General features: G+C 51.9%; 2 protein-coding genes across 2 annotated transcripts; both read right to left on the bottom strand.

Moving 5' to 3' along the window:
* Nucleotides 1–440: 440 nt before the first annotated feature.
* On the bottom strand, nucleotides 441–2,535 carry LOC117220497 (non-structural maintenance of chromosomes element 3 homolog). The gene is made up of 6 exons (XM_033470508.2): nucleotides 2,088–2,535; nucleotides 1,707–2,026; nucleotides 1,471–1,639; nucleotides 1,145–1,239; nucleotides 941–1,069; nucleotides 441–879 (listed from the first exon to the last, which is right to left on the bottom strand). Exons 1-6 carry the CDS (start codon nucleotides 2,089–2,091, stop codon nucleotides 778–780), a joined length of 819 nt encoding a protein of 272 aa, XP_033326399.2. The 5' UTR covers nucleotides 2,092–2,535; the 3' UTR covers nucleotides 441–777.
* Nucleotides 2,536–7,404: 4,869 nt separating this feature from the next.
* On the bottom strand, nucleotides 7,405–13,501 carry net (atonal bHLH transcription factor 8-like protein net). Its single transcript, XM_033471418.2, has 2 exons — nucleotides 12,621–13,501; nucleotides 7,405–9,122 (listed from the first exon to the last, which is right to left on the bottom strand). The coding sequence occupies exons 1-2, from the start codon at nucleotides 12,673–12,675 to the stop codon at nucleotides 7,852–7,854; spliced, it is 1,326 nt and encodes a 441-aa protein (XP_033327309.1). The 5' UTR covers nucleotides 12,676–13,501; the 3' UTR covers nucleotides 7,405–7,851.
* Nucleotides 13,502–14,051: the final 550 nt, after the last annotated feature.

Here is a 14,051-nt window from a genome sequence, read left to right as displayed (position 1 = left end):
GTGCTAGAGTAGGCTTCGACCGGTAGTCTCCTAACGCCCCGGAAATACTCCAACACCAACATCTTCGCGATACTCGAAAACAGGGGTAAGAGATTCAGTTCTAGTTTAAAATCGGAAATTTAGAAAATTCGGTTACTTCGATTCCTGTACGAATTCGCGATTGATTGAACGATTCCTTTTATTTTTCGTTATTTTTCGATTCTATTTTCTAATTCGCGAATCGTCGAGGACGGAAGAAACGTTTGGAGACAGACGATAATAAATTCATTTGAAGAAGCAACATTTGTCTCTTAGAACGTATTGTTCCGTGGCTCGCATTTTACAAGTTTTTGGGGTGTGATTTGAATCTCTTCGAGTCTGAATTTGTAGCGGTGGAAACAAATAGCTGGCGATAAGTCGAAGAATTCGGGACGCGGCGGAAAAGTTCTAGCAATATACGATTTCACGTCATTATCCTCTTTTATTGTATCGTTCTTTTCTTGTTGCTATACGCTTTACACGGATCGTCGAATTGTACGACGTAACGCCGGAAGAAAATATGAATCCAATTAGATTCGGTTAGAACTAGGCCAATAGGACACGTTTCAGATTCCTCTGACCCCAATGTTGAACTCGAAGACCGCGCACGAACTTTAATCTCGATCCGCAGTTTTACGGCTGCTTTCAGGGTCGTTTTAGAGAAAAGGAAAAACGTTGATGGTTCCGTTCGGTAAACAACAATAGTATATTTCTCTGCTTTTGTTTTACTTTTGTTTTCCGCGGCACAACGAGATGCGATCATTCATCTCCAATACGCTTAATTCGAGCGATACTTTTTTCTCGTGCTGACATTGCCTTAAATTGCAATGGCCAACTATCTAGCGGACGGCCCTTGTATATCTGAAAACAATGGACGTTAATATGCTATCGAAGTACAGGTTCACAGCGAATATATGCTGACCTCAGATACGAATTCCAAGGCTGCACGACGAGAAAATTCGTGTTCTGCGCGTGGTCCCCATTTATATTGTACAACCACCTTTTCATTTGTTTCCTCTACTTTGTCAAGATATTTTTGGGCGACGAATACCTACGGAACGAATGTGTTTTGAGTTAATAAAAGATTTATGATCCGTTGTCTGTTATAGTTTTCAGTTTTCCATACCTCTATTACAGTATGTTTTACGTAACCAAAATAGCTATGTTCCTCATCGCTTTCTGATGTGATACCCAGATGTTGTAGAAAATTCAGTAGAGACTCTAGAACAGCCAGCAATTAGTACAAAGTAATATAGTGATCTTTCCTGTTATTCTCCCTCCAATTTTGCTACTTAAATAGTCTATGTTTCCTTGTATTGTATAAATCTTTCTCATGTATCGCTTAAACAATTTCATTCGATTATCACAATCATATCACATACGTACCAGAATTGGTACCAAAATAGTGGTGGACAGTAACAAGAAAAATCCTGAATTGGTGCTAGTAGTTACCTTGTGTACAGTAGTCATCGTTCATAAACACATGGGTAAGGACTAGGAACAATAATACTTGTTGGCTTGCATCGGCTCCTTGGCGACGAATATGAGGCAAACTGTTCTCCAATTCGTTTACTAATATATATTTGTTACTTTCTAATTCCACTAGATTGTATCCGAAGACCTGCAAACGCGTTTGTTTATTTACTGACAAAGTTAGAATGTCAACTAACTCAGAGGTCAGTTTGTACCTTCGATAGCAGGTACTTGGCTTTACTTATCACATGAGTAAATTCTTTCCCCTGTCCTCCGAGCACATTCTTTACTATTCGTGCCTTGTTAATAACCTGTTTTTTTCTATCTAATACGAGCATATATTTTATCAGGTTATTGGTAAGTCTACCATCTTCATCCGAAACCATACGAATCGGGGATGATCTTCTTGTGCTTGTGCTTGGAACAGGTTGCGATAGACTCTCAAGTTCATAGTTTATGTCCCTTTTGCGTCTGCTACCGCTCGGTTGCGACAAGAATCTCTCTTTCGACGAACCTGACTTGTTTCGTGGAAAGACTAAAAGAATGATCAATTAATACGTCGTTACAACGAATAAATTATAGTGCTCGCTACTAACCCATCTTGTGCAGCACAATTGTAGATAAACACTTTTTTTCGAGTCAAGTTGTTTGGAAAATAAAGTTTTTCGCGGGAACTTTTCCACTGTACATAGTGCATGCGGTATGTACACAGTTTAGTTTACAGTCCTGCAATGCCCTTTCACATCGTAAACATTTCGATAGCTTCACCAGGTAATGTTCATTACATTTTATGATACAGAATGCATTTATTTAAACCGATTATATATCATTTAATGGATTTATTATTTCTCTGTCACATGACTGTCACTATCTGCTTCAGTTAACAAATGGTGACGGATAGATAAGAGGAGACGTTTCTTAAGGATAGGATAGGTTATTTAGATTATTATAGGTTCGACACATCGAAACAGTGACAGACGGATTATTGAATAACTAGAAATGTTCCTAATTTATTTTCAACGAACATGTAGGGACAACTATCGTTAGTTGCAAAGTTTTTTTAATTAATATTTCCTTGAATAGTTCTAATGGAAATAGTCGGTGGTGCCATCTACGATAAAACGCTCAAGTTAATAATCAATTAGTACCACGATGTTCCCGCTACATGTCGCTAGAATGGCCAAAATCGATTCGATCCTTTAGTTAGAAATTTCTTCGACAAATTTACATTTTATAGTTCATATTAATTTATTCAAAAAATTGTCGTATGTTCGCGAGAGGGAAACCTATAACAAGCAGCAATTGTTATCGAACACCGACGGTTCTTAACACCGTCAAATCTCACCTTCTCATCTATTACGGATGACGCAGAAGTGCGACAAATAATTACCGCGTGCAAGAGTCTGTACGACGTGTTTTCGACTTCGATTTGTCGTTTTTTTTTTATCATTTCTAGTACGCTTTTCCGCAAATAATAGACATAAATTCGTTCCTCGTACGTCAGCTGCAAGTTCGGTAAATGATTTTAAGTGCAACTCCACGCGTTTCCCTCGTCCCCGACGATAAGATGCTATAGTATAATTAGGTACGACTGGAAGTCATTTCTATTTCCACTCCAACCTTCTGCTCGACTTGAGCGATACATAATAGCGGTTAATTGACGACTAATTCGTCGAACAGTCTCGGAAAACTTCAGTAAACGTAAACGCTGTAAAGAATTGCAGGTAAAAGTTGGGACAGTTTTCGAAACACGATTCTCGATACACGAACATGCGCGCCAAACCTGCGTCGCGTGCAATCGTTTGTTAACACCAGACTCGTCGAGCATCGAAAAAGCTAGTTCGCATTTGTCATTTAAAAATAACAGGACCCGTCGAGGCATTGCGCAATTTTAATTAGAAAATGTATCCGGACAATTCGATGCATCCGACAATCGCCCATAATAGCATTTTTACAATCTCAGTAACGATGGAATAAAAAATCTGAGATCGGTGGTTCGACAGTTCTAATGTTACAATTTTTATCATTGTAATATTTAGTATCCCAATCGAAATATCGGCGACTCGCAACAATTGGCTGCGATCGGAAACTTAAAGTTCGTAGACATGCGTGCACCTCGCGGTCCTATACTCTTCGCGGCGTCGATCCTCGAAATCGGGGCTCGGAATTAAATGCACATTTCGGGGGGCTGCTCTGAAACGTGCTGCAGAGTGGCATCGCGAAATCTCATTCGTGAGATCTCTCTCCTGCAGCGCATTTCACAGCGGTCTCCGAAAATGCTTCGCCTCCGTTATGAGCACTTAATTCCGAGCCCTGCTCAAAATCGTTCGAAATTCGAAGCTCTCGCGTCGCGCATATTTCTACTGGTACCCTCATCTTCACGAGAGAGCATCGTATCTCGACGTCGATCGCCGTCGTCGATCGTGGAACGCGTTCGATGTTTCTCGAGCACCCTGTACACTGGTCTGGCCGTACCGTCGCGAAACACCGGAGGAAACTGGCTCGTATGCGAGAGCTTGGCGCCACACTGTCGCATCCTATATACAGAATCACTCTCGCACGAACTACACGAGCACATACTTGAACGGAGAAAACGCGTACACACCGTAGCCGTCGTGGCCACCGTGGCCACCGCATGGCGGCATGCCTACACCTGGAGGGAAAAACCAGGGAGGTAGATGGCGAGGTTGCTGATGCCTGATCCCTTGCCTGCGATTCGCACGGTGGAACGGTATCGTTTTTCCCGGTCGTTCTCCTTCTACCACCTCTTTCCATTTTCTCTAGTCCCTCCGCTTTCCTCTCTCTCTCTCTCTCTCTCTCTCTCTCTCTCTCTCTCTCTCTCTCTCGCTCCGTTCGATGTCGTCCCGATACGCAACTCGTTACGGTGTTTCTCAGCAGAGGAATCTCCCTCTCTCTCCCCACCCTTCTAATTTTCATCTTTGCTCATTATCAACCGCTTTGATCGCCGAGAACCAAGACGGACCGTCGCCTTTGCTACCGCGAAATCTAGCTTATATATCTTTTTAGACGATTTTAATTCTTTCGTAGAGTACTTGGCGAAATTTCTGTCTGTGCAGCCTCGACCGATGGGGGGATCCTTGGGGCGAAACACGAAGCGAAGCAGAGACTTTTGCAACCTAAGCTTATTTCGTTGTCACAGGGAACATTGGATAACATTCTAAATTGGCACATCGAGATCAATTTTCTTGCCTGTGTCTTACCTGTATTTTTCAGCATACATTACAGTTACGGCATAGCTGTATCTTTTTTATTAACACCTTCACCGCCACGTCGACAACCGCGAGAAATTCGTAAAATCATTATCATTGGTCTCTGTTTTGCGAGCTCCGTAAGCCCTTTTATAGTGCAGTTCAGCCGGGGATACATAATATCGAAAAGGTCACTTTGTTCGCTCGCGGTTCTAGCCATTCCAGCTGTACAATCTTGATACCGTATAGCGAGGCTCTGCTTCTATCGATGTTGGAAAAAGTTCAATGTTAAGCAGTGTCTTCGGTTGTTCGAATTAAAAGTGTATACGTAATCAAATTGCAATAGTGAATAGTTAAGTTGTGCATCTACCATTAGGTCGAGTCATAAATAACTTCTGATGCAGCTAGGTAGAATCTATTGTTCGTATCTACCCACTATGAGCCATCGGGACAAACGAGCTTCTACTTTCACTACATTGATAAGATATAAGATTCAAAATAAATAAAATAAGAAATAAATCTAAATAAAAATAAATCTAAATAAAAATAAATAAAAATAGATCTAAATAAATCAAAATAAAAATAAATCTAAATAAAAATAAATAAAAATAGATCTAAATAAATCAAAATAAAAATAAATCTAAATAAAAATAAATAAAAATAGATCTAAATAAATCAAAATAAAAATAAATAAAAATAGATCTAAATAAATCAAAATAAAAATAAAACAAAATAAATCTAAATAAAAATAAATAAAAATAGATCTAAATAAATCTAAATAAATCTAAATAAAAATAAATAAAAATAAATCTAAATAAAAATAAATAAAAATAAATAAAAATAAATCTAAATAAATAAAAATAAAAATAAATGTCTGATAAAAAAACAGAAGTTATTCACGACTCGACTTAATACTTTTCCAACATCCTTGCGTGTATGTAGATCCTAATAAAACGGGGAGACGTAACAGAGAGAGAGAGAGAGAGAGAGAAAGAGAGAGAGAGAGAGAGAGAGAGAGAGAGAGATATCAGCGTAAGAACATGGACGACGCGTAAAATCGTAGCGTAAATCATTGATCATAACCAACAAGGGATGATCACCCCTTCTACACTCACTCTCCGGTCATCTTGAAGATCCTCTACATAAATTCTCTATAAGTGAAAACCTAAATCTAAATTCTCAATGCCACGAATCTCTCGGCTCGAGCATCGCGATCCCGAAACTTATTGGCGAACCAAAGAAAAAAAAAACCCCGATCGCGTAATAAATTGGTGGCGGATGATCTCTCGAGTGCAGCAGAGAAAAAAATAGAGAGAGAGAGAGGGAGAGAGAGAGAAAATCGAAGTAGACGGAAGTGGGAAAGTAAGCGAAGGTGGCGAGGCGAAATGACGAGCGAGGTTCAGCGATACGAAGCGGCGTGTGTGCTGGTAAACGCGAGACGGTACCGCATGCATTCGCGTAGGTCGTTCGACATAGAACGACATAGAACGTTGGCGGTTGCTGGCTGGCGGTTGGCGGCCGGCGACGGTCAACTGGCGCCAACGTTCTGGCAACCTCCCACCCAGACACGCTACATGCGTATATAGAAGTTTGCCTCGTTAAGCGCTGTGCTTCACGGTTACGCTGTTCCACATAAATTCCCCGATTATTCGGCGAGCGATTCCGTTCGGCGCGGAAGGATTCGCGGGACGGGTCGTCGCGGTGGTTCCGTGGGCCGGGAAGATCGGCGGCCGCGTCGGAAACGACCGAGGAACGCTCGCAGGACCGATTATTATTCGCGACGGGTAACCGTCGAAAATTTGGCGATGCTTATGAAACCGGTGAACGCACCTGCGCTATGCAGCAGGTGCGCGCGTGCAATTTCTCGTGGCCGCGAGAGTTAGCCTCCGCGTATGCAAGAGAGCAAGCTCTCGTCCCGGTGTGTCCTCTTCCGTCTGGCCGACGGTCTCGCCGACGGAACGACGGGATCGTGTAACCCGCGCGAACGGGCTCCCCGATCGTCGCTCGCGACGAGGTGTTGGTGCCGGGGCGGGGGGAAGCGGGAATCGGATCGCGAATGCGAGCGGGAACGAGTCCGGGAATAAAGGAGCAGATGTTGTTTCGCGTTCTTGACATCTCCCTCCCGCGCGCGGCCCGGCGAGCAAGTCCCACTTGTCGGCCGTGTACGTCTCATTCCGTATCGACGACACCGGTGTCGCACCGGTGGCCATGTTAGGGATTATGTTTTGCCGGCGGTCGAGAGCTCCGGAGAGTCTCGCCGCGACGGAAAAAAAAGGCGACCGAGTTGACCGAAGCGATACCATGAGAAGGTGCGCGAGCCGAGGGGGCCGGTTCTCGAACGAGTAAACTCCCGAGGCGAGCGAATCTGGCCGCGGGAACACCGCGATGTAACGCCGCGACGCCGGAAGGAAGGAAGCGGAATTCTATTTATACGCGGGGGGGGGGGGGGGAGTCGGGCGTTTACGATAAAATCGCGAGCCGCGTCTCGGCTCGTCTCCGCTCGTCTCTCACTCGGCACGTCCTTATCGGCTCGTATTAGGTCGTGGCGCTGATAGCGATCGCGTTACACGCGGTAGACGTCGCCGCTCGAAAAATCCGCTCGCAACCGGTTGTTCGCATAGCGAAACACGCAGGTGGTGCCGCGCGGCCAAGGGATCGCGTTGGCGGGTTGCAAAATAAATGGACAGACACGCGGGACACACGATTTCGAGTGTTGTTTTGCCTTTTATTTGTCTGAAGTTCGACGAAAGCGAGCCCGCAAACGCTCAACATCCTCTTACAACGTGGAACATTAGATTCACGCGACATCATCTCGTTCGATGGGACGCATTTCTATGGGTCGTGGCGCACCACCGACTCCACGGTTCCGTTTCTCTCCTGGACCCGGCGAGCCACGTTGTCCGCCGTCGTCCCGGTTCCTTCGACCGAACCCCGAAGCGTTCGAATTCGGTGAATTGCACGATCGTCGTTGGACCCCCTTACGGTCCGCGTCTGGGTTAGATTTGCAGCATTGTGATAGCGAGGCAAGCGAGGCGAAGCGACGCGACTCGAAGACAGAGCCGGCCTCGTCGCTTCGATAGGGGCGCCGTTGTCGGGCGTCCGTCTGCGAGATATAGAAGTTCGTTGGATCTCCGCGTTCTCCCGGGCTCGTTCAGTCTTCTTTCCTCTTTCTGAGCTTGCCCTCCGTCTGGATGGTCCTCGACACGAGATCCACGCAAGCCCCCAGCGACGCGGTGTTCGTCGACTCTCCCTCCGGGGTGCCGACGATCTTGCCGAGAGTCATGATGTAGCTGCAAGCGATCCTCAGCACGGACAGCTTCGACAGCTTTTGATTGTGGGAATAGGCCGGTATGGCGCGTCTCAGGGTGTCGAACGCGGCGCTTATCGTGTGCACCCTGGTCCTTTCCCGGGCGTTCGCCTCTATCCTTCTCTCGCGCGTCATGTTCTTGTAGTTCCTCTGCTGGCCGGCCGACGAGTGTTGCCTCGCGTGGTTCGTCTGCGCGTTCGTCGGCACCGTCGGCGGTGAATCGCCGTCGTTCGACGCGACGGCCGGCCGACGGTTTTCTTGGCGATTCAGCAGTAGACACGAGGACGACGCCGACGTCGAGGCGGTCGACGAGGAGGTCGAGGAGGAAGAGGAGGACGACGAGGAGGAGGAAGACGACGCCGACGAGACGTTCACCCGATCCACCGGATACGTCCTTTCGTAGGTTCCGTTGACGGCCGGATGCGACGGCACCCTGCTCTCCACCTCTCCCCTGAGGACCAGCGACAAGGGTTCTTCTTGCAGTCTGGGATGCGCGGTGGCCGCGACGCCGCCGTTCGACGTCGAGCCCGCGTTCGCGGCGTTGCTGGCCGAGGCCGCCGCCTCGGCTTTCGGTCCAGCAGGATGATCTCGTCTGTCGTTTCGGGACAGCCGAGACTGCGCCGAGTGCCGAAGCCTCGTCGCCGGATCTTCCGTTCGCTGCGACTCCCTACGAGCCTGGAAAGCCTCCTGTTCTTGCCTGTCGTTGGCCGCGGCCGACGCGATCGGCTCGAACCCGACCGGCGGAGCAGCGACGATCGTCGGCGCGGGTTGAACCTTCTCCGCGACGATGGTCGACGACGAGCTCGTCGTCTCGACGGTTTTGCTCGAGCTGCTCCACGGTCTGAACGGGGAGCTGGTGGTCCTGGTCTCCTCGTCGTCGGGCACCACCGGCGTCTCCTCGACCCGCTCGAATCGCCTCTTCTTCAACGGCGCGGTGCTCGGCTCCTGGATCTTCCGCGGTTCCGCCAGTTTCCTCTTATTCCTCAACGATATCGGCGTCACCTGGACCTCCAGGCTGTCCTCCGAGGCGCTCGGCGAGTGCAGGCCCGACATGTCGTCCTCGTCCGCTCCGCTCGAGAAACCAGCGTCCCGATCGGAACCGGCCATGACCCCGGCTGAAAACAAACGAATAATTGCCGTCACGTAAAAGCTGAAGTCCACGCGAATAAGAGAGATTCGGTTGTTTCGCGTCACGGGACAAGGGGGGGGCGGGGAGAAAGAAGGGGATCGGATCGGGTCCTATCTCCGATAGAGAATTCAGTGGGCGAGACGATTTTGGGCTGTGCCGTGACGCCACGCGCCGTCTCGCATCGTTTCGCGTCGTCTCGCCTCGCGTAGCCGCGGCGACGGGATGTTTTTAGGTTCGGTGCGTCACCCAACTGGTACCATCTGGCGCACAGGTCTCGCCCGAGATTCTAACGCGCTCCTCTTTTCCGTTTTCCGTTCCCGCTATCTATCGGCCCGGCCCCGCGGCCGACGCGCAGACGTCGCGCATTGTGCATTGTACTTTGTAACGCCGTCGCCCCCGGCCCGATCCGTTAATCCACGATCCGCCTCGGCGAATCGAACATGCGAGCAGCATCGTCCGTTCCAACTCCCGGCTGCTCGCCGACGGACGATTTAAACGATGGGAAATGCTAGCCTGGGAGGGGATCGGAGACCACATGGCGCTGGCGCCAGCCGCGCTCTTCCTCCTCGTTCTTCTTCTCGTTCCTCTCGTTTCGTTGCCTTTTGCGGAGTCGACCGCGCGGCTCCAATCCGATCGGTCTTCTTCCGTCGGCCTCTCTCGACGAACCACGGGGGATACGGTCTCGAGGATTACACCTCGTCCTGACGATCGTTTCGCTCGCCACGCAACCCCATCGAAACTATGGTATTTCCATCGTGAAACGAGCCGCGTTTAATGGACAGAGCCCCACATTCTTGTCTTCCGGTTCGCCGTATCTCGACGGAAAAAAGCTCTCGGGGCGATCGTCTCGAGATCGATTTCACCGGGATCGGCGGGGGCCTCTTCTCGGTTGTCGAGAGCAGAAGATAACTGGTCGGGCGCACCTGGCGACAGCGTGGGTCGCGCGCCCACCGAATTTATCGTTGCTCCGATAAGCCTCGTCGCCTTCGATACCGAGCATCTGGCCGCACTCGCTCTCTCTCTCTCTCTCTCTCCTCGTTTCTCGGGCTTCTCTCGCTTTTGCTCTCCCTCGGTCGCGTTCCTTCGGCCGCGCGAAAACGTGTATCGTTGCGCGAACAAGAGGAAGAAAGAGAGACGAAGAGCGAGCGGAGGAAGAGGAAACAGCGGAGATAAACACACGGTCTGTCTCTCTATCGACGCGACGCGGCGCGACTCGCCGTTTCGTCGACGAGGCTGTACGTATAGAAAATGGGTCGAGAAGCGGGGAGCAGTCGATTCAGTTTCGCGAGATCCCGTTCCGTGGAACGCGAATCCGAGAGAGCCGTCCCACGACCACGACCACGACCACGGCCGTCGGACACGTGTCCCACGGCATTGTGGCTCGTGAATATCTCGAAGCCACCTTCTTCGCCGTCCCGTTCGGCAATTGTTCAAACAAACCGAAATAACCGTGGACATCTGTGTAAACTGGCGTAAAGGCGAGCTGTGTGTGCCTACCCACGCGTTGCGCGTCGCGCGGCTTCGCCGGAGACGACGCGGGCTGCTCCGGCGGAACACGAGGATGCGCCGCGCCGCTATCCCTCGCTCGAAATTCTCTGCCGCGGATGCTCCGGACCGCGCGCGTCGCCGATTTCTTGAATAGCCTGGCGCTAACGAGCGAAAGTCTGACCCTCGATAAGCGATCGAGAAAGCGCGGCGAAGACCCCGCGTTCCACCTTCGCCGGCAACATCGGCGCCGATCGATGGAAAAATCGGCCCTGAGATCCGTCGCGATCGCGGCCGCTCGGCACCGAATTTCACGATCTCGATTCGTCGTCCGGGAACGAGGATCGGAGGAAAGAAATCAGTGAGAGAGCGAGGCCGCCAGATCGGGGGCTCGGTTTTCGGAAAGCCGGCGGCTTTGTCCGTGACTCGACGCGCGTGGACGAGGATCGCGGGCGGCGCGACGGCCGGCACAAATATTTACTCGGCGAACGCGCGACGGAGCTTGTTCCAAGAATATCGAGATATCGACACGGTCTTGATACGCGCGGACGAGTCTGCTTCGCGAACTGCTTCCTTCCTACCGAATTTAACCGCGAGTGCGGCTGCACCGACGGCCCGCGAGGCGCACGCGACGATAGAAGACCGGGGACGCGCCGATCGAGCAAGCGCGCGATTCGTTCGGCCAGATAACGCTCTCTGCTCCGGCCGGTCCCCGTCTCGCGACCTTGTCCTTCGACCTTTGCCGAGAACGCGGGCGGCCGTCGCCGCGATTCTAACGCGGAATCGTTACGGAAACGTTGTACGGCGGCGATCGAAGAAGCTTTACGTCGGTGACGTCGAGCCACGACGAAATATGTATGTAGATCGAGCGAAGGAGAAATCCTCGGGGCGATCGGGAACGAAAACGCGAACGAGGGGAGAAGACGGACGAAGAGAGGTGGGAGAGGGAGAGCCTCCGGCACTCGGGAGAGTGTCGAACGGAAGAGGTTCGGTTCAGGTAGCAGGTGCGACTTTGCGCACAGGTGGGTGGAAGGTTCGGCGCTTCCCGAGGCACCGTTCGTCCCCTCGCCGCCGCGCGCCCTCACCCCGCGACCCGTCGTTTTTCTTAATCGTCGTTTTTCTACCTGTGCGTACCTGTGCCGCGGCGCGCACACAATAGGGTATCGATTACATTCGGGACACCGACAGTTAAATCTGGTTTAACTGGTAATCGCGGTGGTGCTCTCCTCCGCTCGTCCCGCGATTTCGAGGCGATCGAAGGGAGGAGAGACCGAGTCCCGTTCTCGGAAACGCTCGTCGATCCGATCCGATCCGATCCGCCTACGCGCGACGATCGAGTAGGATCTCGAGAGACGATCGGGAGCGAGCGGTCTATCGCGATTAGGCGACGAGTTTCGAGTTTGGTCAAGGGCTCGTTTGTTGGTTTGATCTCGGCATCGGCGTGCTTGGGCGCTTCGACGGTTCGTCGCCTGCTCGCTCGTCTGTGTGGCAACCCACGCTGGCGCCGCCGCGCCCGTCTCTCTCCCTCGTCTTTCTCGTCTCGCTCGCGTCCTCCTTTTCTAGCGACCGGCCCCCGCCCCCCCTGCCGCCTTCTTCGCCCCGACTTCTTGCCATCCAGCACAATCCGTCGTCTTTCTCAGCTTCTCGCTGGCGTATCTGTCCGACGACACACGCACGCTCTCGCACACTCCCTCGTCTCTCTTTCTCTCTCTCTCTCTCTCTCTTGCATTCTCTCGCCCCGTGTTCCTCGACCCATCCCGGCAGACCCGTCGAATCCTAGGAAGACCGTTTCGCGACACCGTGCCTCGATTCCGTCGCGATACCGAGCACGAATCGACTGGCGGCGCCGCGGCGTTCATAACAATCGTTATCGGCCCTCGCTACCGAACACCGTTAACCGTCCCGCCCACGATTACCGCGACGCGACGCGAGCGTAACCAGCGGCATCGGTTCGCCGAAGTGCGCGGCGGATTTCAAAGAAAATTAAAACTAGGTTTACCTTTCATCAGAGCGGACAGCTCGGAGGTGGACTCGACTACGCGATGGGTGGTCATTGTTCGGCTGGTATCGGAGAACGCGCGTTCACAACCCTTTACGGATCTCGATCACTGAACGCGCACTCTGTGTATTGCGGCGCGATGCACTGGCTCCCTGCGGGCCGGATCCCATGCACACGTGTATAGCAGAGACGTTCCTTCCCTTGTCCTACAGCTCGCCTCGGCGGCGCAGCAGACCCGACTAATCCAAATGTCTCGAACCACTGTGACAAACTGCTTGTCCTGCCGCGAGCAGAGGAGATCCCGCCGCACAACTGGTGTTCGAAAGAACGAACGAACGATCGACCGGATCGATGCTCCAGGTAGAAAAAGCTCCGAAGCGCACCGAGTCCTCGCTCGATCGCGGTCGACGATGTACTGACTGGCCGCCTCGTGCGTCCGAGCCTCTTTCATCGGATACGCGTGCGAGGGAGTCCCGACAGTCGCCACTGGCCTGCCTGCGACTTCTCGCTGGCTCTAACGTTACCACCACCACCACCACTGCCGCTTGCCACCACCACTACACCGCCGCGCCGCCGACACACCGGTGTGTTGTCCCGCCGGTTGTTCTCTCGCACGGTCACCAACACACGCAAAGCCCCTCGGACGTTGTTCTTCTTCTGACCAGCCTCGGGACCGCAAGACGTAGGTAGCAGAGCGGCGTTTGCCCGAATCTCACTTACTCGGGGGCACCGGTACGCGATAAGGCACGACCCGAGGAGAATCGGGTTCGCGGCGCACACGGAAACTCGATCGGTTCTCGAGCGTGTCACGGCCCGAGACTCTGGCTCCAGACACGTTGCATCGCGTCTCGTCCACGATGCAACGGGACGAAGCGGATCGTTAGAAACGATCTCGCGAGATCTGTGTCGCGCCGTGGACGGTGTGGCGCGGTGTCTGTCTTCGTCTCTCTCCCACCCTTCCTCTCTTTCTCTCTCGCTCGCTCTGTTGCTTTGCGTCGGTGTCGATGTCGGTGCCGTTGTCGGTGTCGGTGTCGGTGATGGTGTCGGTGTTGACGGCGGAGAGACGGAGGCTGGCGTGCGGGCCGAGAACCGAGAGAGCTGAGACGAGAAGAGGAGCGAAGAGGAGCGAGGGGCGGAGAGGTGTGCGGCGTGCATTGTTGGCGGCAAGAGGCAGCGGGGGCCGACAGAACGGCGCCAGCCGGCCGAGAGTTTGACTCGGCTTCTCTGAGTCGCGGCCGAAGCCGGAGCCGGAGCCAGAGCAGTCCATCCTTCTTCGCTTCTCTGCTCTCTTTGTTTCTCTCTCCGAGGTATCCCGTCCCGTCCCGTCCCGACCCATCCCATTCCATTCGGTCCCGTCCCGTCCGCTGGTTTCTTTCCTCTTGGTCGTTGCCTACCTTCCTTCGCCTCTCCGACCGCTCGCCGGCATCGGTC

Source organism: Megalopta genalis, chromosome 1, assembly GCF_051020955.1.
Source record: "Megalopta genalis isolate 19385.01 chromosome 1, iyMegGena1_principal, whole genome shotgun sequence".
NCBI lineage: Eukaryota > Metazoa > Arthropoda > Insecta > Hymenoptera > Halictidae > Megalopta > Megalopta genalis.
The sequence above is the reverse complement of the archived record's forward strand: the minus strand, read 5'-3'. Positions and strand labels throughout refer to the sequence as shown.